Source organism: Crinia signifera, chromosome 19 (assembly GCF_055691185.1).
Source record: "Crinia signifera chromosome 19, ASM5569118v1, whole genome shotgun sequence".
Classification (NCBI taxonomy): domain Eukaryota; kingdom Metazoa; phylum Chordata; class Amphibia; order Anura; family Myobatrachidae; genus Crinia; species Crinia signifera.
Window position 1 is genome coordinate 135890051 of NC_139226.1, and position 22572 is coordinate 135912622.

At 45.3% G+C, this 22572-nt stretch overlaps 1 protein-coding gene across 1 annotated transcript in view; it reads right to left on the minus strand.

The window, feature by feature from the left end:
- Window positions 1-7217: 7217 nt before the first annotated feature.
- MASP2 (MBL associated serine protease 2) overlaps window positions 7218-22572 on the minus strand; it is a 93548-nt gene continuing 78193 nt past the window's right edge. The window contains exons 9-11 of the mRNA XM_083163427.1: window positions 20670-20804; window positions 10023-10100; window positions 7218-8099 (exon numbers count right to left, since the gene is read on the minus strand). Coding sequence (XP_083019553.1) covers window positions 7327-8099; window positions 10023-10100; window positions 20670-20804 — 986 coding nt within the window. The 3' untranslated portion in view covers window positions 7218-7326. The remainder of the gene's footprint in view (window positions 8100-10022; window positions 10101-20669; window positions 20805-22572) is intronic.

Here is a 22572-nt window from a genome sequence, read left to right on the forward strand (position 1 = left end):
ATATTACCCGCCTGACGAACTAGCCCTATGTGTATATATAACTGATAATTTGGTGTGAAGGTACACACAGACGCACCCTAAATATCAATGTGTATACTGCTGCCCTAACTAATAACAGTGCCTGCGTCGAGACACTAGAACATATGCTATTCAAAGCTACTCAATTGCAGACACCCAGAACTGGCTATATCAGTACAGATCAGTGTCTGGAAGCTGCGTTTTATTGAGTAGCCTAATATCTATAACATGCATGCGTGGTGGTGAAAACCGCCTGCAGTATAAATAACAGAAATCCCTATGCATATTACAGTAAAAAACTCCACCCGCCATAGCGGTAATTAGATGCACAGAGAAAGCCAGCACTAACTAACAAAGCTCGCTTCTGTGGCCGCAATACCCCGAACGGGATAGGAGACAGCATTATTTTAATAAATACTGTGACAGAGCGATATGCAGAATACATACGCAGATATATGCAATTAATACTGCGGGAACACTCCCAAACGGTGGGATTATTGTATTATACCCACTACTCTATCTGTCCTATCAGCCAGCCTGAATGTGCATATACAATCGATGACATATTGTGTATGTGTATAATCAAGCACCCCATATTATCGATATATGTACTAAAGCATAACCACTAGACAGTGTTTGCTACAAGGTGCAACAATTTACGTGGACTAAAGCTACACAAGCGCAACATTTAAAACCAGCTATACCAGCATAATCAGCGTTTTAAAGTTACACAAATATGAAAGCACACTTTATGGTTTGATACAGATACCCTGCATGTACATTGGCAACGCTATTCTAATATCAGTAGCGGAAACCATAAGACTAAACCGTCTTAGCGGTAATTATATATTCATACAGATTCAGCTGGCACACATTTAATGTAGCCCGCTTCTGTAGCCGCAATATACCTGACGGGAAAAGAGATAGCAGTGTTCTTATGAATTACACAGTAGCAACTATTACAAGTATCAAATAAATACTTCTGATGGCAACAGTGTTTTTCAGCAACAACAATAGTTGCGATTATATATAAACCCACACATTCAGTGGCTCTACACCCCTGACCACATAAGTACTCACTGGTCCAATACCACTGATAGTTATCACCAAACTATCAGAGCAAACCTGATTAAAACAACAGTTTACAGATTTTAATCTACTTATTTTCTTTTCTAATCTATATTCATCACTTTATTTTAATACTTCGCTATCAATATCCCTGTCACAGGGACTCGTTATACCAGGTCACTAGACAATTAATACAATTGACCTACTGGAATAATAAATGATGGCCTTTTTACCTTTAATTGCATATCAATAAAGAACATATATTAATTTTTATGTCCAATAGGACAATGTGGATGAGGAGTGCATCCCAGTGAAAACTGATTTCTTTCCTTCTTTTTCTGAACGATTCAAACGCTAAATCAGTTGAGAGCACCCTAAAACCAAGAGAAACAATATTTATAAAAAGTTTCTTCTTTTTGAAAAAAATCCATCCACAGGGATATATTCCCAAAACACTATTTGGTGCGGGTCATACTGTATGTGTGGGTATCCATCCTGCCTGCATGATGGTTCTAGTACAATTCCACTCCCGTTCTCTACAATGAGAGATCCTCGCCAAGTGGTTGGGATCCTACATGAACATCTGGTCACAGTTGATAGTCTTATTACCAGCTGTGCGTCTCTTCCTCTCCTGGTGGCTTCTAGACCAGAACCTCACAATAGGGAGACCATTTTGGATCCACCAGTGGACACTCCTCACCATGGATGCCAGCCTCCATGGGTGGGGAGCATTGACTTGCCACCGATCTTACCAGGGTCTTTGGAACTCAGGAAACCTGGATTCCAATCAATGTCCTCGAGCTGAGGGCGGTGTTCAGGGCCCTTTGCTTGGCTGAGCGGTAGCCCAGTGCAAGTCCAGTCAGGCAATGTGGCTTATATCAACCACCAGGGCGGCACTCACAGTCAGGCTGCCATGGCGAAGACATCCAGCGGGCAGAGAGGAAGACCCCTGTGCTCTCAGCACCCTGGAGTCCCCAATTGGAAGTGGACTTCCTGAGCGGTCAGTCTCTAGATGACAGCAAATGGGCCCCTCATCCGGAGTTGTTCCAGATGCTAGTAAATTGTTGGGTCAGATACGAGGTGGACTTGATGGCACCCTATGCAGGTCCAGGTCTCACGACCCAGGGGCTTGCATGGTGGACGTCCTGTCAGCCCCAGGGCCGTATGCTCTAATGTTTGCCTTTGCCCCATGGGATATTTCTCTGGTACTCGCTGATCTTCAAGCCCCTCCATTTGAGCCCTTTAAGTCGTGGACCTTTGTTGGCTCACCAGGAAGACTGTTTTCCTGTTGGCAATTGCTTTGACCAGGAGGATGTCTGACCTGTCGTCTCTGTCCTGTAGGTCCTCATTTTTAATCTCCCATTATGACAGGGCGGTACTTTGAACCGTTCGTTCTCACCTCCCCAAGGTGGTGTCCAGGTTTCATGTTAACCATGAGATGGTGGCCCTTGTTTTTTGGGGGCTGGATGCTTCTCCTGAGCAGTCTTGGATATGGTCTGTACATTACGCATTTGTTTGCTGCACTAAGACTTTCCGGACATAAGACTCTCTCTTTGTGCTCTAAGGGTTTTAGAGGTTGGTCCACTACTAAGCAGACTATTGCCTGCTGGATTTGCTCTGTAATCAAGCAGAATATGAAGAATAAAGTTAAAAGCACTTGAGCATGATATGTGTAGGAAATAAAAAATACATGTAAAAATGTGCTTTGCCGTTTTAAGAAATAAAACGCTTACAGCTCTCTGTGAGCAGTTTTTTGGGGATCCGAGCACAGTATGAGTCTCCCGGCACAATGGTGAAGAACCTAGGATGCCCTATCTGTCCCTAAGCTTACCTAGGTCTTCTGGCCTTCTGTCTTCTCCACGTGGCGCTCGTTCCAGACCTCCGCACGCCAGCCGTCCGTGACCGGAAGTTCGGGTGTGATGGCTTCCGGTTTTGGCGGTGTGTGCGGTATCAGCTTTCCCGGGCTACCAACTCGTTTCGAGAGTAGAACTCTCTTTGTCAAGGATGCCTGATTGTATTTCCTGTTTGCTATTTTTTCGGTTTTTTTCTCCTTACTTTATTTGAACAACTGGAAGCCATCACACCCGAACTTCCGGTCACGGACGGCTGGCGTTCGGAGGTCCGGAACGAGCGCCACGTGGAGAAGACAGAAGACCTAGGTAAGCTTAGGGACAGATAGGGCATCCTAGGTTCTTCACCATTGTGCTGGAAGACTCACACTGCTCGGATCCCCAAAAAACTGCTCACAGAAAGCTGTAAGCATTTTATTTCTTAAAACCTCAAAAGCACATTTTTACATGTATTTTGTATTTCCTACACATATCATGCTCAAGCGTTTTTAACTTTATTCTTCATATTCTGCATTATTATATAAATAAAGCTGCAATCACGAGCGCAGACCACACTTCTATTTCCTCTGTAATCAAGCAGGCATACTTGGACGCCACCCTCCTACTTCCTGCGGGGGCCAGGGCACATTCCACTAGGTCTGTTGGGGGCAGTGCAACCACAGAGTACATGCTCTACATGGTCACAAGCCACTGCACCCTAAACTGGGAATGGAGAGTGCAGTTTGTACCCCATTCGTAGGAATGGCGAGTGCGGTGGTAACCTGTATGTGTGTGTATATATGTATCTATGCTTTATTTCATCCATTGTATATCTTAATGCAAGTTAATGAGGGTAGTATACCTTCAGTAAAAAAAACCTGTTTATTCTTCAGGGTTCCTGGTCCCACAGGGTTGAAATCGGGGTTGTGGGTGAATCCAGAGGATCGGGCACCAACCTCCAAAGCTTTCAAGGCTTCCTGTCATGCCTGGCTACTCTCCCCTATAACCCCGCCTCCTTGCACATGACCCTCAGTTTAGTATCAAGTCCCAACAGGAAAGAGAGAAGACAGAAAATAGAACATGGCAGTACAACTAAGCTGTGTGAGGGGGCATAGAGGGGAGGGGCCCGGCCAACACGCAGGAATTGAAGTTTTAGTGCACTGGCTACTCTGGACCCATCTATACAACATTGTTCTAGTACCTTCCCAGTATACCCTATGGATGTTAGAGAAAACAGGGTTTTGATACTTAAATCTCTTTCTCTGATTCCATAGGGTTCATTGGTTGCTAACCCTGCACTGTTATTTACATACAGTGTGTAGGTGTGCTTGGTCACAGTTATTTTCTTCTGTATGGTGTATACCTGTGTGTTTCTGTTATTCATGTGTCCAACTGCTCTCCACCTCGGTTGTTTGTGTTGCAGTCTCCCCTTGGGCACAGTTTCTTAACCGGTCTGGGGAGGGGGCATAGATGGGGAGGAGCACATTACAATTTAAATTGCCCGGCTCTACTAATTACCCGTCTATACCCCATCGTACTGAACTCCAGCGTCCCCTATAGAATCAGCAAAATGTATTTATCGGTAAGTATCAAAATCCTGTTTTTTCTAGAACCTAGGAAAGGTCAGTGTGTTGTGTCATCATTTGGTCAATTAAGTGACGCAGAACATTGAATAGAAATGTCGGGCATGCGCGACTCGTATATTTGTCTTCCAACCTCGCAGGGTGGGTATGTGGTCACTAAGTCGACAGTGAAAATGTTGACACATGAAAAATATCGAGATTCTCTAGGCCAACATGAGTTTCTCATTTTTTATTTTTTTTTTAAATCTTTGTTGTTGCTAAATTTCCATCCCAATGGACATAGAAGGAGAATATAATAGGCACCATGGCCAAAGCATGGCGATCTGCCCCAGTACACTTTTATATAGTGTCCATATACACGCAGAAACATTGATCCCTCATGTCGACATTTTTCATGTGCCAACCTAATGACCCATACCCACAGGGTGAATGTTCCTATCACAAGGTTACCTAAAGCCACGACTCACCATATTCCTGAAGGTACTTGACAGCGCGTGAGAGTCTTGGGCCGGATGTAATGCGCTGCAGGATGCCAGCCCGGCTATTTACAATACCATGCCTTATACATAACTGCCCCAAACCCTCAGAGTTTGGCCACTGGACTCGTACCGCATTACATTAATCACTAACCCTAATGATAATGACAACATTGTGACAATATTAATATCATAAACATTGACATTATCCGCTTGGACAATTTGACTGAATAGCGCTGTTGGATGCTCCACCTCTCCAGCATGTTTCCATAGCATCATCCCGGTGACTTATCTGTGGTTTCCCCAGCGAATGGCCCTTGGCTTGTTTACGGATATCTCTCTGCTTAGTCCCTGTGATTGTGGCCTATCCACGTACCAATCCCTGGCCTTCTATCATCATCTCCAAGTGCTGGTGATCCGACTCTTGCAATGTGTTTAACGAGCCCTGGTTCGGATTCCCAAGCCTGTGGTCCCATAGTTATTGGTACTTGTGTATTATCACAGCGCCCATCGCATCGCAGACCACGATTTTTCATCGCATTGCATGCCATACACCCGATGCACAGCGATGCGATTTAAGCCCCCTATACGATTTTAAATTGTATAAGCACTCTAATGGGTGCATACAATGTTAAATGCACCCCCACGCCACCCTCAGTATGAACGTGAACCCGAAGCGTGGCGAGCGCAGCGGTACGCATCCTCCGACCTTTTCATACCCCCACTATCCACGTCGGCGTGGAGTTGAATTTATATAGTGTGGCGAGCCACCGAGCCCGAAGCGTGGCAAGCGGACGCGTATTACTTTACATGTATTTCGCGGGGCTCGCTGCGCTCGGCACACTATATAAAATCAACTCCACGCCGGCGTGGATAGTGGGGGTATGAAAAGGTCGGAGGACGCGTAACGCCGCCCCTCGCGGGTTCACACTCATAGTGGGGGTCCATTTAACATTGTAAGCCCCCATTAGGGTGCTTATACAATTTATAATCGCATGGCATTGTATGCCATATACAATGCCATACAATTTTAACATTGTATGACATCGGGGGACATCACGGAACATCGCATCGCATGCCTTATGGTCTGCGATGCATGGGCGCCGTGATAATACACAAGTACCTAGTTATTTTTCAGGAACCCTTTTACACTGAGCTACGACCCACGGCGTTGCGTGTGGATTTATTTGCATGAACAGACATTTGCAGCCTTGGGTTGGGGACCATCGAATGATTTGGCAGGAGCAAGCAAAACTAAAACACTCTCTGGTGTCTTGCTCCCTGTACTGACATCCGGTGATGTCATCTATCCGGCAGCCGCATCAGTGCCTAATTTGCCATGGTAACGCCCAGCGTTTTCATAGGAACACCTATGAAATGCCCGTCGCGGCTGCCCCATATCCCCCGCACGCACTGGTAGGTGCGAATAGGCTGGAAAACTAGAAATATACCCCCAGCATATGCGCAGAAGAGAACCATCGCTCCCCCGTGTGAACGCACATGGGAGTATATGAATCACAATAACCTAAGTATTGAAAAGGAGACTAAGAGGTATTTCTACGCTGGGTCGGCGTACAATGCATTTAAGTATTCAGTGTTTCAATATACAGTATACATGTTTATCTATTGTATCTACAAAGGCCTTTATAAAAGGTGCCCGGTAACTAGGGATGCCAATCCCGGAAATCAGGATTGAAAAATGCTCAATCCCGGGATTGACTTCCCAATATAGAAATGAGGTAGCCAAGTTAAACCCACCCCAGCCACCCCGCATATTAACTTACATGTGAAGTGCGGTGCAGCCGGGAGGGTGACCGGTGAAGCCGGGAGTGAGTTTTGAAGTGGGCGCACAGTAAAGACAGGTGCCGGGAAGCCGGGTAATGAAAAGGAGGGCGGGCAGCGCGGACGGGGCTGTGCGGTGTGACCTGTGACCTCGTCACACTGTGCAGAGCCGCACTGCCGGATGGGAGATGCCGGGCAGCGTCTGAGCACTCGCTCAGACACTGCCCGGCATTAATCTATTCCCGAAATCCCGGGATTGGAAACTCCAATCCCGGGATTGAAATCCTGGCGTTTTAGGGGCCAAATCCTGGGATCCCGCCGGTCCTGGGATTGGCCACCCTATCGGTAACCCTGTGGAGTTGGAAAAGATTATGATGTAACAAAGGCGCCCATACAGCCCTGAGAGCTGAAATGTTGGTCGGACTGTGCAAGTGCGAACAAAGACAAAGATAGCTAACTAATTAACATTATACTCTTTATTTTCCTTTGTATCATTTTTTAAAGTGATAATTAGTTAAATTGATATAATCCAAAAAAAGAATATAATGCATCTTGTTCTTAAAGCAGAGCTTAGTGCATTTGAATAGTGTTTTCAATCCAGTCAAGGTAGTTACTTACTTTTGTGTATACGCCATATACACCTTTATCCCCACACCCTAGCCCCCAAGATACTATTCCACCAATAAACCATTTCTGGGTTTCGGTATCAAAGAATACTAGAGCTCCGCCACTGTCTCCAGAACAAGAGTCTTTTCCCCCTTCTTCCTGCCCAGCGCAGATCATGTTCTCCGTGACTATATATTCACTTTCAGTTGATGACCTATTCTTGTATACTGCAATGCACTGATCGTGATCAATAATATTCACTTCTACATAGCGCAGGTTTCGTGAAGTGCTTTCTCTCTCTGTTATTCCCCAGCCAGATACTAGTCCGATATGGTGAGACTCCTCCGTGTGGCTGATACGGTACCGTGGCACTTTCATCGGAAGACAGATTCCCAGAATATTTTCGCTTATTGGAACTTTGTCACGTAATTTAATCAGAGCAATATCATTATTGAATGTGCCGTGTTTATAATCTTTGTGAATGAAAGCAGCTTCAGGCAAAGCCTTTAAAACAATAGTGTCAGTTCTTTTAATGAATCCCATTTTTATTTTAACGTCATCCAGGGCTTCGTTGTATATGACATGAGCGGCGGTAATGATCCATTGGTCGTTAAGGAGTGCCCCTCCTCCAATCTGTCCATTAATATTAATGAACACTTGCCATGGGATTTCACCCAGCATGGCAAGCTTCCCTCCAATTATACGCTGAATGGCCCCCAATTTCCTCGTTCCACAATCTAAGAAGGGAAGAAGTGTAAATCATAAATGTAAAATCGGTCATTGTGAGACCCACATCCCAGATAGCAACAGACTCTGACAGGCAGAGAAAAGCTTATTCCCTCACCTCCCGGCCCCCAATTAGCTCTTTACCACTAACCAATAGCATATGAAGACAGATTACAGGAGTGAGTGAGGATACAGATAGCACGTGCGGAGCGTACAGGAGTGAGTGAAGTTACAGATAGCACGTGAGGAGTGTACAGAAGTGAGTGAGGTTACAGATAGCACGTGAGGAGTGTACAGGAGTGAGTGAGGATACAGATAGCACGTGAGGAGTGTACAGGAGTGAGTGAGGTTACAGAAAGCACATGAGGAGTGTACAGGAGTGAGTGAGGTTACAGATAGCACGTGAGGAGTGTACAGGAGTGAGTGAGGATACAGATAGCACATGAGGAGTGTACAGGAGTGAGTGAGGATATAGATAGCACGTGAGGAGTGTACAGGAGTGAGTGAGGTTACAGATAGCACGTGAGGAGTGTACAGGAGTGAGTGAGGTTACAGATAGCACGTGAGGAGTGTACAGGAGTGAGTGAGGTTACAGATAGCACGTGAGGAGTGTACAGGAGTGAGTGAGGTTACATATAGCACGTGAGGAGTGTACAGGAGTGAGTGAGGATACAGATAGCACGTGAGGAGTGTACAGGAGTGAGTGAGGATACAGATATCACGTGAGGAGTGTACAGGAGTGAGTGAGGATACAGATAGCACGTGAGGAGTGTACAGGAGTGAGTGAGGATATAGATAACACGTGAGGAGTGTACAGTAGTGAGTGAGGTTACAGATAGCACGTGAGGAGTGTACAGGAGTGAGTGAGGATACAGATAGCACGTGCGGAGAGTACAGGAGTGAGTGATGTTACAGATAGCACGTGAGGAGTGTACAGGAGTGAGTGAGGATAAAGATAGCACGTGAGGAGCGTACAGAAGTGAGTGAGGTTACAGATAGCACGTGAGGAGTGTACAGGAGTGAGTGAGGTGAAAGTTAGCACGTGAGGAGTGTCCTGGAGTGAGTGAGGTTACAGATAGCACGTGAGGAGTGTACAGGAGTGAGTGAGGATACAGATAGCACGTGAGGAGTGTACAGGAGTGAGTGAGGTTACAGTTAGCATGTGAGGAGTGTCCTGGAGTGAGCGAGGTTACAGATAGCACGTGAGGAGTGTACAGGAGTGAGTGAGGATACAGATAGCACGTGCGGAGCGTACAGGAGTGAGTGACGTTACAGATAGCACGTGAGGAGCGTACAGGAGTGAGTGAGGTTACAGATAGCACGTGAGTGAGGATACAGATAGCACGTGAGGAGTGTACAGGAGTGAGTGAGGATAAAGATAGCACGTGAGGAGTGTACAGAAGTGAGTGAGGTTACAGATAGCACGTGAGGAGTGTACAGGAGTGAGTGAGGATACAGATAGCACGTGAGGAGCGTACAGGAGTGAGTGACGGTACAGATAGCACGTGAGGAGCATACAGGAGTGAGTGACGGTACAGATAGCACGTGAGGAGCATACAGGAGAGACTGAATTTTTAATCATTGTGGGTCAGAAGACAGATACCGGAACCTTGAACAGGATCAGGATGCCGATGCTGGAATACCAACAGCTGGCATACCCATTGGTGAGAATACGTGGTAGGCTAGAGGATGGATAGGGTGAAGTTTAAATATTAATGGGAGGTTTGGAGTTAGGCTATAGGAATGGGGTGTTTGGATTATGTGGCGGGATCCGGGGTTAGGCTACTTAACCGGGGGGGGGGGGTTTGTAGGATTAGGCGTATTATGCTGCCGGGAGGGGGGGGGGGGGGGGGGTTAGGTTAGATTTAGGCTTTTTTTTTTAAATGCTAGAGCCTTTACAAATTACAGAGAATTGGCCACTATACTTCACATACCAGGTACACAAGTTGGAAGTGTTTTGCTCTTGGTATTGATATCTTCCCAGTATCCCTCTGCTCCACACTGGTATTTGCCTATAAAATAACAGGAAAACAAATAATATTAGTAATAAACTCTTCACAGCAGCGCCTGATCAACCAATAGGCTGCAGCCTGGAGCGCTGATTCCTATGGGGGTGCAGAGCCAGGACAATAGACACTGCAGCTGTACCTACTGCTGGAATACATGGCAGCCTGGGGTGGGTCTCGATGTGATCGCAATCTGCAAAAATGGCCTCCTAAAAATGGCCACAGTCTTTTAGGAGACAGGGGGAGCGCTGATACACTCTGAGCAGTAACCACCTGGCAATGACCATGCATCCTCCCTGGCAACGAGCATGTAACCCCTGGCAAACAGCACTAAGTAAGAAAAACGATAACTAATGTATGGGGAGGGGGGGGGGCGGACCTTTTCTGTATTAGCCTAGAGCAGCTGGAACCCTTAAACCAGACCCTGCTTCACAGTTCCTCACACAAAGTTTGTCAAAAGATCTGGAGCTGATCAGGGCTTTCATCAGAAATTGTGAGGCCTGGGATTGGCAAAATAGGCAGTGCCCTCTGGGAGTGCAGCTAGGGTGGGATGTTTCATGGATTGGTGTGCAAACCATTTTTTGGGGGGTTCAAAAGTTTGGGCTGTGGGGATGGGTGTTATTATAAGTTATAGCATCTCAATCTATTATGATACCCTAGCCCTGTCTCCGCTTGATACATAAATACCCCAATTACAGTAATAACTCACACACACCTCTCACATACACATCCATGTGTACATACACACATATAATATAATTTACAGGTAATTGCAAAAGGTTACTGGAACCTCTTATTTACAACTTGAGCAGAGAAAAAAGGAAGATGATTTTTTTTGACCAAAGACGTCTTCCACCTCCCACGTAACGCTCCGACAAATGTTATTCCTGCATCTTTTTAGAAAACGGTTGCACAGTTCTATGCATTTGCTGCAGTATCCGGCTCTTAACCTGCGATCTTGCTTAGCTGTGGTCATCGGGTTGGGGGGGGGGTTCTGAGTTCATCAGTGGTAGCGTAGGATTGCAGCAGACTCAAGTTCCCGACTATTCCGTTACTGGGTGCCACCATCTTGCTCAGATCATGTAATGTAGTCCTGACTAATCTGAATCAGGCTTCCTCAGGAACCAATCGCAATCAGTCACTGGGTATATAAAAAGACTCCTGAGACTCAGCCTTTGCTGTACATTGGTGCTTGTGCGCCCTGGATTCATTGTTTCTTCTATGTAATGGTATGGATCCCAGTGCTTGAATAGGGTGCAGCTGGATCCCCAGCAGTAGTCACCACCTGCTTAATAAAAGTATAAGAATTGAATGAAGATGGCACCCACACTCCCAATTTGAATAAAGAACAAATTAATGTTTTTATGCTTCTACATCCTGCTTCAATCAAACAGTTCCTACCACTAGAATGTCACTGTAGTCTTGGATACCCTTATCTGTCCTCCTCCGGGGAAAACAGTACAAAAAGGTGGAGAAATTTAGTACTACGCTGATCTTCTCCACTGATACAGACATCCAAACATGTTGGCAGTACCCTCAACATAAGAAGTTGCTCCTCATAGCCTAAAACAGTTCATTTATTCAAACCTGAAAAATCCACATGAAAACAAATGGATTTGGTTAGTACTGTCTGGTGTCTTGTACAAAAGGTGTTGTAGTCAGCAAGTCAAGGGTGGATGTAAATCCTGGTATTAAACCTCCTTTTTGAGCTTCAAGCGTCCCACCATGGTCTTCCTCAGGGACTTAGCAACCGTTTGGGAACCTTGACTGGAGGTTAATTACCCCTATCTTGTATCTACTCTTGACTAGCTGACTACTTCATCTTTTGTATTTGGCCCCAGTCGGTGTAATTATTTTAATGAGGATTCTTAAAGTTTTAATGAATGTACTGTCTTATACTGTGTTCAGCTGCCTGTTTTAGGGGTACTGTCAAGAAATTATCAGCAAGAAATGTGAAAAAATTTAGAAATACACCGATCTTCACCCCTGTTTTACTTAGCCTGAAGGAGGCCAGATAAGGGTATTAAAGACAACAGTAACATCTAGCAGGAGGATCCCTATTTGAAGAGAAAAGAACTGGTTGATTGAAGCAGGACGTAGAATCGTCAAGTGTTGAATGTTCTTTATCCTAATTGGTAGTGCGGGTGCCATCTTTATTCCTTTCTTATGCTTAGCCTCTTCTGGCCAGGCTATCAAATCTGAAAGTCCAGTCTGGTCACGTTCAGTTCTATCAGCCCAATTTAGTCTTCGTATTTCAATACCAGGTGACCCAGGCAGAGAGCAGAGACCTGCAGACTGGGCACAGCTAAGTCAAAAAGCCCTGTGCAGGCTTCTCAGGCAATAACCAACCACGTGCCTCTGTTCTGCTATTGAGAAACACATGTATTAGGAGCAGCTACTTCTGTGCAGGCTTCCCAGGCAATAACCGCCGGCATGTTAGACCGCGTGCCTCTGTTCTGCTATTGTTTCCCCAACTGTGAGAAACACATGTATTAGGAGCAGCTACTTTCTGTGCAGGCTTCCCAGACAATAACCGCCGGCATGTTAGACCACGTGCCTCTGTTCTGCTATTGTTTCCCCAACTGTGAGAAACACATGTATTAGGAGCAGCTACTTCTGTGCACCTGTGAACACATTTGGTCCAAACTCAAAAACGACTCCACGATAATTTGTGACCGATTGCACTGGCCAAATGGTTGCGGCATCGGCCCAAGCTCTCGGGTAAATTTATTAAAGCTTCTAAAAATGAAAAGAGGTGATGTTGCCCATAGCAAATAATCAGATTCTATAACTTCTAGAAAATGATAGACAGAATGTGATTGGTTGCTATTGGCAACAACACCTCTGTAGCCTCCTCAATGGCAGTTGGTACAGTGCCTTTGGGATAAGTCTACCTGTCAGGACACTCTGCAATCTGCACCTCCTAGATCTGAACCACAGGACACTAGAGCTGTCTCCCCGCCACACTAAGGGCCTAATTCAAACTCCTTTTTTTAACGGACAAAACCATGTGCACTGCAGGTGGGGCAGAAGTAACATGTGCATAGAGAGAGTTAACTTTGGGTGGGGTGTGTTGAAACTGAAATCTAAATGGCAGTGTAAAAATAATGCAGCCAGTATTTACCCTGCACAGAAACAAAATAACTCACCCAAATGTAACTCACTCTGCACATGTTACATCTGCCCCACCTGCAGTGCACATGGTTTTGTCCATTAAAGAAGGAGTTGCTTTTACAAACCGACTTGAATCACCCCCTCAGTCCCTGATATCACTCTGCAACTGATCTTTATTATTGGGAGCGGCAGCTGCAGGCAGAGAATAGCACAGGAGACCGAAGTGAGTGCAGGATGCCAATTTGCCCTAATGTGCGGGCACCACCCCAATCTGAGGAACCTTCACAGGTTTATCACTTTCGTCTCACACCTGAGGAACGTCAGAGGCACTGGCCTGATAAGCTATGTGTATTGTTGAGCTTCAGGACTTATGGTATTATTGTGTCCTAAGCATCCTAATTAGTCCTGACGAAGCTAGATTAGGAGGTTTGGGATCATTTTTATTATCAAAAGAAAACCGCATACAGCACACCAAGGGCGTAACTACCGTAGGTGGGTGTGGTATATTTCCCCAACAGTCGGGATTCCGACAGTCATTACTCAGACGCCGGAATCCCGACTGCACAGCGGGGGGAGCGCAATGAAGCCCCTTGCGGGTTCACTGCACTCGCCACGCTGTGCTCGCCACTACTTTATTCTCCCTCTATGGGGGTCGTGGACCCCCCACGAGGGAGCAGTCGGGATTCCGACGTCGGAGGAATGACTTCGGAATCCCGACTGTCGGGGAGCCGTCTGGCACCCACCATAGGTACAAGGGATGCAGCTGCTATGGGGCCCTGAGCTGAGGGGGGCCAACCTTTCCTGTGTAAGTTAGATGTTAGATGTGCTATATACAGTCATCACCATTAGTGGGTACATAGGGGCCCCTACAAACTTTTGCTATGGGGCCTATGGAAATCTAGTTACACCCCTGCAGCACACAATACACAATCTCATACAGAAATTATGCGAAGTTGTATATACAATTTTTCCAAGAATATACATAGTTATTAAAAGCGGTCAAAAGCATGATCGTTGTAACAATGTTACTATCTGCTATGTAAAATGGAGGGGCAAGTAACTCTGTTACACCACGTAGTAAGCCTGACAGTTTTACGTGTATAGTCCTTCGTCAATGGCGATCGTGTTTGTATATAAGGTGTTATGTCCAATTTCAATTTAATAAAAAAAAAAAAAAACAGCCACTATAAATCTAACATTACGGGTGACAAAATCACACCATATCGCATTTTTACTAATTCGCAAATGTAATAAAATGCGAATTTTCAGGTAGAAATGGAAATTGCATGTGATTTGGTGCAATTTTTGGTCATGAAAGTGCGAACTAACATCAGAAACTATGTATTGTCTTTTAGAAGGTGCTAAATAAGTAGAGTCTGATTGGTTGCCCGTAGCAACATCCCATGTGATATAGAACTCCCATCTTAGTAAATTTCCCCCCACATCTCTTGCAAACTAATCAGCTCTTTTACATTTCAGTATCATCTGTATATGCGTATAATACATAAATCTACCTATCCTCCCCAGACTTGTCACCATCTGTACTGGTCCGTGTCACTGATGCCTTTTTGCTGTTTCACCATGAATGTCAGCTCGCCACCTCAAACTGTGTATTTAAAAAACAGGTACTTGTTTAGTTTCACGGCGGCAGCCTAAGCTACGTTGTCAGCGTAGCCAGCGCCGCTGTGAAACTACACTGGGAGCAGAGTGGTGGGTGCTTTGTTTTATACTTACCGTCCTCCGGTCGGCGTTCCCCGCAGGCGACGGTCACTCCCCAGGGGAAGCTTTCAGTCCCCCTCCTCTGGCAGTCACTCCCCGGCGCCAGCAATGTACGTAATTTAGCGCATTGCCGCTGGGGGAGCATCACATGGTTTCCCTGCTCCCTCTGCGGCACTACGCTAATTGCGTACATTGTCCGCTGCCAGTGCCGGAGGAGGGGGACCGAACGCTGCCCATCGGTGGACTTGGACGCGGGGGCCGGAGGAGGGTAAGTATAAAGCACAAGACACACACACACATTTCCCGCACTATCCACGTCATATGTCCACTATCCACGTCATATCCCCAGTATCCACGTCTGTGTGGAGTTGATTTTATAAAGTGTGGCTGTTAGAACTCGCTCGGGCAGCTCCAGCGCTAGCCCGGCGGTCTCTCAGCGGCGCGTCCCGGCTGTTGCCAGGCAGCCGGGACGCCGCCGCGTCACCAGGGGACGCTGCCGCGTCATCAGCCCTGGACTTCCGGCAGACGATGCCACACGCCCGGGACCTCAAGCGCAGCCTCATCCTCCCTAGCCGCAGCTGTTGCCTAGGCGACAGGGGGACGCCAGGCAGCCGGGTGGAGGAAGAGGATTCCCGCACAGCCGCACCCCCTGGTAATTAACTGCAGCCGCTGCTTATTGGCATGCTGCTTATTTAAACTTCCTGGCTGGGACACTCAGACGCCGGTTATAGTTCTGACCTAGCTTCCTGAGTGTTCCCGGTTCCTGGCTGCTGTATTCTCGGTCCTTTCCAGCCTGTGGGTTTCCAGTCTCGGCTGCCAGCGTGTCTGTATCTATCTACTGGTCACCTGACAGGTGGAACCTTTCCTTGTCTGCAGCAGTAACGCCTTTCAGATAAGTTGGGGTTCTCCCCACCTTCTTGCTTTTGCATTCATTTATTTATTGGTCCATCTATTGTTTATTGTTACACCCGTTTGCTTCAGCATTCCCCTTTGGGGTTCAGATTCATTTCTTGATATTGTGTCATCTTTATTGTGTATTGTTACACCCGTTTTCTACAGTATTACCCTTTGGGGTTCAGGTTCCTTATTGGTTATTGTGTCACCTTCATAGTGTATTGTTACACGTTGCTTTTGGTTCCATCCCTGAGTATTGTTACTCCTGCACTGCTATTTTCAGTCACCCCGAAAAGGGCTGGGTGGTCCTCGCCTCTTTAGGGTCAGTTAGCATTCCCTTTGCTCTCCTTTGGCCTTGGTGGCCGCGTTGTCACCCGTAAGACCTGGTGGCATCGGGGTTGGAGCCTGACTAACGGGCTCCTTCGAACGCGGCTATTAGAGGTGAAGCCTAGCTAAGCACGCCTCCGCCAATTCCACTCGGAGGCAACGGAGTTAGGGCTGGCTAGGATACCCAGTACCCTAACATTGGAGAACACACATCCGCACCCCCTCGCTGTGCTTGCCTCGCTTCGGGCTCGCTGTGCTCGCCACACTTTATAAAGTCAACTCCATGCTGACGTGGATACTGGGGGTATGATGTGGATAGTGGGGAAATTAACCATTGTGTAGTTTCAGGGCTCCAGAAGCACTTACGTAGTTAATGTAGGCAGCATAGGGCTGTGTTGGTATTCTCAATACACCACTACGTAAACTACTTAACTGCCGCCGTGAAACTAAACAAGTACCAAAAAATATAATGAATTGTATTTACATTAGTAGTTACCAACCTGATATCTCTATAATTGTTTAGAACATGGCACTCAATCCTACCCCACAAGCTTGCTGCATAGGTGTCATCCTTGAATTGTCTTTAATCTGTCTCAAAATCATGCTACATGCGGGGGGGTGGATTGCTCATAGGTCTCGCATGGAAGAATCCCGGTAGGCCAACACACCAGTGAGGTCACCTATTAACCAATGCTTTTTTTATTTTTTTAAAGATGTGGCCAGAATAGTGGTCCCTTCTTTTCCTGTCTCCCACACAAACAACTTTGGTGGTTCACAGAGCAGAGTACCAGATGCTGCAAATACTCATCTACGGCGGGCAACCATCTATATCCATCGTGTCATTTGTTAAAGGGGCAGGAGTGGGTGCTATCTGGTGTGTAACAATTTCTGGGGTGTTTCTAGGCTCCACTGGGGTAGAGATGGAGATATTTGTAATATTCTCAAAATGATGGTAATTTGTTGTTTGTCTTCCTGGGGTATAATTTGAAATGTGGAGGTTTGTGGTTTGTTGCAACAGCTTAAAAGCCAATACTTCCACACAGGTATAGTGATGTATTAAGCCTGCCTTTTTGCTATTGGTTCCGCCTACATTTGATTGGTGTCACCTACATGAGGCCACTTTTGGAAATTTGTCCAGGGCCACTTTAAGTTCCCAATCCGTGCCTGGCTACATGCATTTATAAAACATATCCAAAATACAACCTTACCTTGCAAAAGACACTGCTAAAACTCCAATCTATAGATTGTCAGCTTGGAGCAGGGCCTTCCTACCAGTCTGACTGTAACTAATTAGTTTGTTTTATCCCTATTTCCAATTGTAAAGTGCAACAGAACTTGCCAGGCTTCGTCAGGAAGAGATTTGCAGATCTCTTCCTGACGAAGCCTGGCACCCAGGTGAAACGCGTTGAAGGTACAGAGGATAATCGGACTCCAGACTGTCTTCATTTACAGCTCAGCAGGAGGAAAGTCTGCCGGCAGACGTTTTCGATTTATGGTCAGTGAGCATCTGGTGATCAGGTAATAACCCTGTCCAAACCCTCAAGGACCCCCACACCCATCATCCATACAGAGGGTATCCTGGTTTACAGGACCCATACCATCCTCATTGCAGGACATTATTCTTGGCACTATCTTGCCCTTCTTTAAGTACCTACTTTCATCCTATTAGCAGGAGCTGAATCAGGCCCCCACACTAATTGTCCATACAGTGGGTATACTGCTTTACAGGACTCTTATTATCCTCATTGCAGGACTTTATTTTTGGCTTAATCTTGGCCCCGGTTTTTTCAGTGCAACATTTGTTCTATTGGCAGGAGCTGAATCAGGCCCCTGTGGAATTTTTATATATTTATATCTTTTTCTATATATATATATATTTTTTATTTTTATTTTATGTTTCATGTCCGTATGTCCAGTTGATGTATACCGGTATTAGGAGACACTCCCATTTTTAGTTTTTAAGTGTATCTTATAGATGATTAAAACTGTATTTTGCACTAATTAATAAAATATTTTTATTCTTTACCAGAAAGGTGTCACTGGTTAATTGTTATTTAGCAGTAGGGATTGCGCACTTACATCCTATTCCCCCCTTCTACAGTCTTCTCTATCAAGGTGCTATTGTAGTGCATCTTAGGATATTGTGCAGCAGCCCTTTCTACATACTGCAGGTATAGCGCAGTCTTATACCCTTTCTTATATACTGCTATGGGACTGTTTGTGAAATCCTGCTGGTTCTGCTCTGCCTCATGCTGCTGACCAGCTCTGTGTTAGTTTGAACACTGCAGGCTGATTGCAGCAGTTGGGTGAGTCCATGCACAGTCTGCTTGATTAGGTAACCTAAGCTCATTAGCTCCTTATAAAAGGAACTTCCAGTGCATGATTCCAGCTATTCTCCTGACCATTCTCCTTCTTAATCCTTGTGTACTATACCTAGTGACCACTAGCTCCTGACCTCGGCTTGTTCTGTTACCATTCTCTTGCCTGCTCCTTGTGTACTGCATCCGTGACATCCTGTGTATGACCTTGGCTTGTTGTGTGGCCATTCTCCTGCCTACTCCCTATGTACTGCCTCCTGTGACTCCCAGTGTATTACCCGGCCTGATCTCGGTCTTCTCCTGCCTAATCCTTCGGTACCTGCCTTGCCCGCTTGTTTCTGACCTGACTATGAAGACCATGAGTAATCCTGTCTCCGCTCCACCTGTCTACCAGGGTTTACCAGTCCTAAATGGGGAAACTGATCAGGGGACCGCGACTGGCGTGTCTGGTGCAGCAAAGCCCATATCCTACTTAGAGTGGGTCACTGGCAAAAACCATCAGCACGAAAAGATTCCCCACCCCTGCATCAGGTCCACTCAATCCCCAGCCTGGTATTTGTGACTCTGAGACCATGACAGTAACAGTCACTAGGGCACTACTATGGGACATAACAGTAACTAGGGTACTACTATGGGACATAACATTAACTATAACACTGCTATGGGACATAACAGTGCCTAGGGGACTACTATGGGGCATAACAGTAACTAGGGGACTACTCTGGGGCATAACAGTAACTAGGGCACTACTATGGGACATAACAGTAACTAGGGCACTACTATGGGACATAACAGTAACTAGGGCACTACTATGGGACATAACAGTAACTAGGGCACTACTATGGGACATAACAGTAACTAGGGCACTACTATGGGACATAACAGTAACTAGGGCACTGCTATGGGACATAACAGTAACTAGGGCACTACTATGGGGCATAACAGTAACTAGGGCACTACTATGGGACATAACAGTGCCTAGGGGACTACTATGGGACATAACAGTAACTAGGGCACTGCTATGGGACATAACATTAACTATAACACTGCTATGGGACATAACAGTGCCTAGGGGACTACTATGTGGCATAACAGTAACTAGGGGACTACTCTGGGGCGTAACAGTAACTAGGGCACTACTATGGGACATAACATTAACTATAACACTGCTATGGGACATAACAGTGCCTAGGGGACTACTATGGGGCATAACAGTAACTAGGGGACTACTCTGGGGCATAACAGTAACAAGGGCACTACTATGGGACATAACATTAACTATAACACTGCTATGGGACATAACAGTGCCTAGGGGACTACTATGGGGCATAACAGTAACTAGGGGACTACTCTGGGGCATAACAGTAACTAGGGGACTACTCTGGGGCATAACAGTCACTATGGTGCTACTACGGGGCATAACAGTAACTAGGGCATGGATATGGAATATAACAGTAACTAGGGCACTACTATGGGACTAAACCGTAACTAGGGTCACTGCTATGGAGTATAACAACATGTTTACGTAATTCTTGATTAATTTACTAATGACATATTATGTGTGTGGTTTGCATTATAGAGAATTTTTAAGTTGTTCTTATAGAAGTTGAAGCTTAAAATAAAATTTAAAAACTATACAAAATAATGAAAGTGATTTTCCAAGAAATTGTGTTCCTTTTGTTAGTTTGGTTTTTTTTTTGCCATAGAAATGCAGTTAAAAGCATGTTTTATACTTTTATTGGGAAGGAAACATCTTTTCAAAATCTATATTTTTAGTTATATAAAACACATAAATAACTTTTCCTAATAGATTATAATTCACTTTAAAGTAATTTTATGCTTATATATGTTTTTATAAAAAAAAAAAAATCACACTTCTATACTGTATAGCTGCCCATACACGCCCCGATGCGGGCGTGTGTTGTGGGCTTAAATAGCACGGATCACATCACATTGTGCATGCACATTGCGTTGTGCATGCAATGCAATGCGATGTGATGAGAACTAAGTACAAAAAGTATGCGCAGCACATACTTTTTGTACTGTGAGATGAGGTGCCGCGGGAGCGCGCACCTCAAAGCACACATCGGGACAGCCCGCATCGCAGCGTGTATGGGCTGCTTAAGACAATTTTAGTCCATTTTGCGTCTACAGCAGTTGTAACCCCACCCCCACCATGAGGCTACGGTGGATGCTGACTCACCTTGACCATCTTTCATGTTGTAGAAAGGTCCTGTGCATTTGTACTGAATTATTGCATTATACGTAGTCTCGCCTCTCTCTGTTGCAAAGGAGAATGTCCCATTGTCTATGCTCTCAGGTACGCCACAGTCAACAACTAATATAAATACAACATAAAGGTGACACATCAGCATTTTAATTCTCAGAAGTGGTAATCAGCAGGATTAGCATAACTCAATATACATATATAAAAATCTTTCTATTTCCACATTTCATAGAGTTTAATACTATTAGCTCCTCGATGATTTGCACCCACAAGATAAAAGCAGCAGCGGCCACATTTTACCTTGGCACAAATTCACACGTGTTCCCTGCCCATAGGGCCCACAAAGGGGCTGAGATCCGGTACTGTTGCAGGTGGAGAAACATAGTGCACCTAATAGAATTAGCCCCATAGAATGAAATGTTGAAATAAATTCATGATAAGATGGCAGTTTCTTGGCTTTGAGTCTCTTTGTGGACTGTACACTGGGTGCGATTTGAACTACAAAGTTCAAATCACACGTGATAATCGCACTGTGTGTGGGCACCTTAATAACATGTTGTTTGAAGATAAATATGCCCATCACTGCAGCTTCATGGTAAGACAGAAAGCAGAACAACACGATATCTTTACAAATGCACACAATTAATTAGGCAAATTCTATAATGTGAATTAAAGACACCGATGGAATTTCCTGTTGTGAGTGATACTATGGGGCATAACCGTAACTAGGGCACTACTATGGGGCATAATAGTGACTAGGTTGCTACTATGGGGCATATCAGTAGTTAGGGCACTACTATGGGACATAAGGGTTAGGGCTAGGTCACTGCTATTGAACATAAAAGAAACTAGGGCACTACTATGGGGTCATAACAGTAACTAGGGCACTACTATGGGGTCATAACAGTAACTAGGGCACTACTATGGGGTCATAACATTAACTAGGGCACTACTATGGGGTCATAACATTAACTAGGGCATTACTATGGGACATAACAGTAACTTGGGTGCTATTATGGGACATTACAGTAACTAGGTCACTTTTATGCAACAACAGTAACTAGGGCGCTACTATGGGACATTACAGCAACTAGGGCACTACTATGGGACATATCAGTAACTAGATTGCTTTTATGGGGCATAACAGTAACTAAAGAACTACTATGGGGCATAACAGTGACTAGGGCACTACTATGGGACATAACAGTAACTAGATTGCTTTATCTGGCATAACAGTAACTAAAGAACTACTATGGGGCATAACAGTGACTAGGGCACTACTATGGGGCATAACAGTGACTAGGGCACTACTATGGGGCATAACAGTAACTTGGGTACTACTATGGGGCATAACAGTGACTAGGGCATTACTATGGGACATAACAGTAACTTGGGTGCTATTATGGGACATTACAGTAACCAGGGCACTACTATGGGACATAACAGTAACTTGGGTGCTATTATGGGACATTACAGTAACTAGGTCACTTTTATTCAACAACAGTAACTAGGGCGCTACTATGGGACATTACAGCAACTAGGGCACTACTATGGGACATATCAGTAACTAGATTGCTTTTATGGGGCATAACAGTAACTAAAGAACTACTATGGGGCATAACAGTGACTAGGGCACTACTATGGGACATAACAGTAACTAGATTGCTTTTATCTGGCATAACAGTAACTAAAGAACTACTATGGGGCATAACAGTGACTAGGGCACTACTATGGGACAGAACAGTGACTAGGGTACTACTATGGGGCATAACAGTAAGTAGGACACTACTATGGGACATAATAACTAGGACACTGCTAAGGGACATAACAGTAACTTGGGTGCTATTATGGGACATAATAGTAACTAGGGAACTACTAT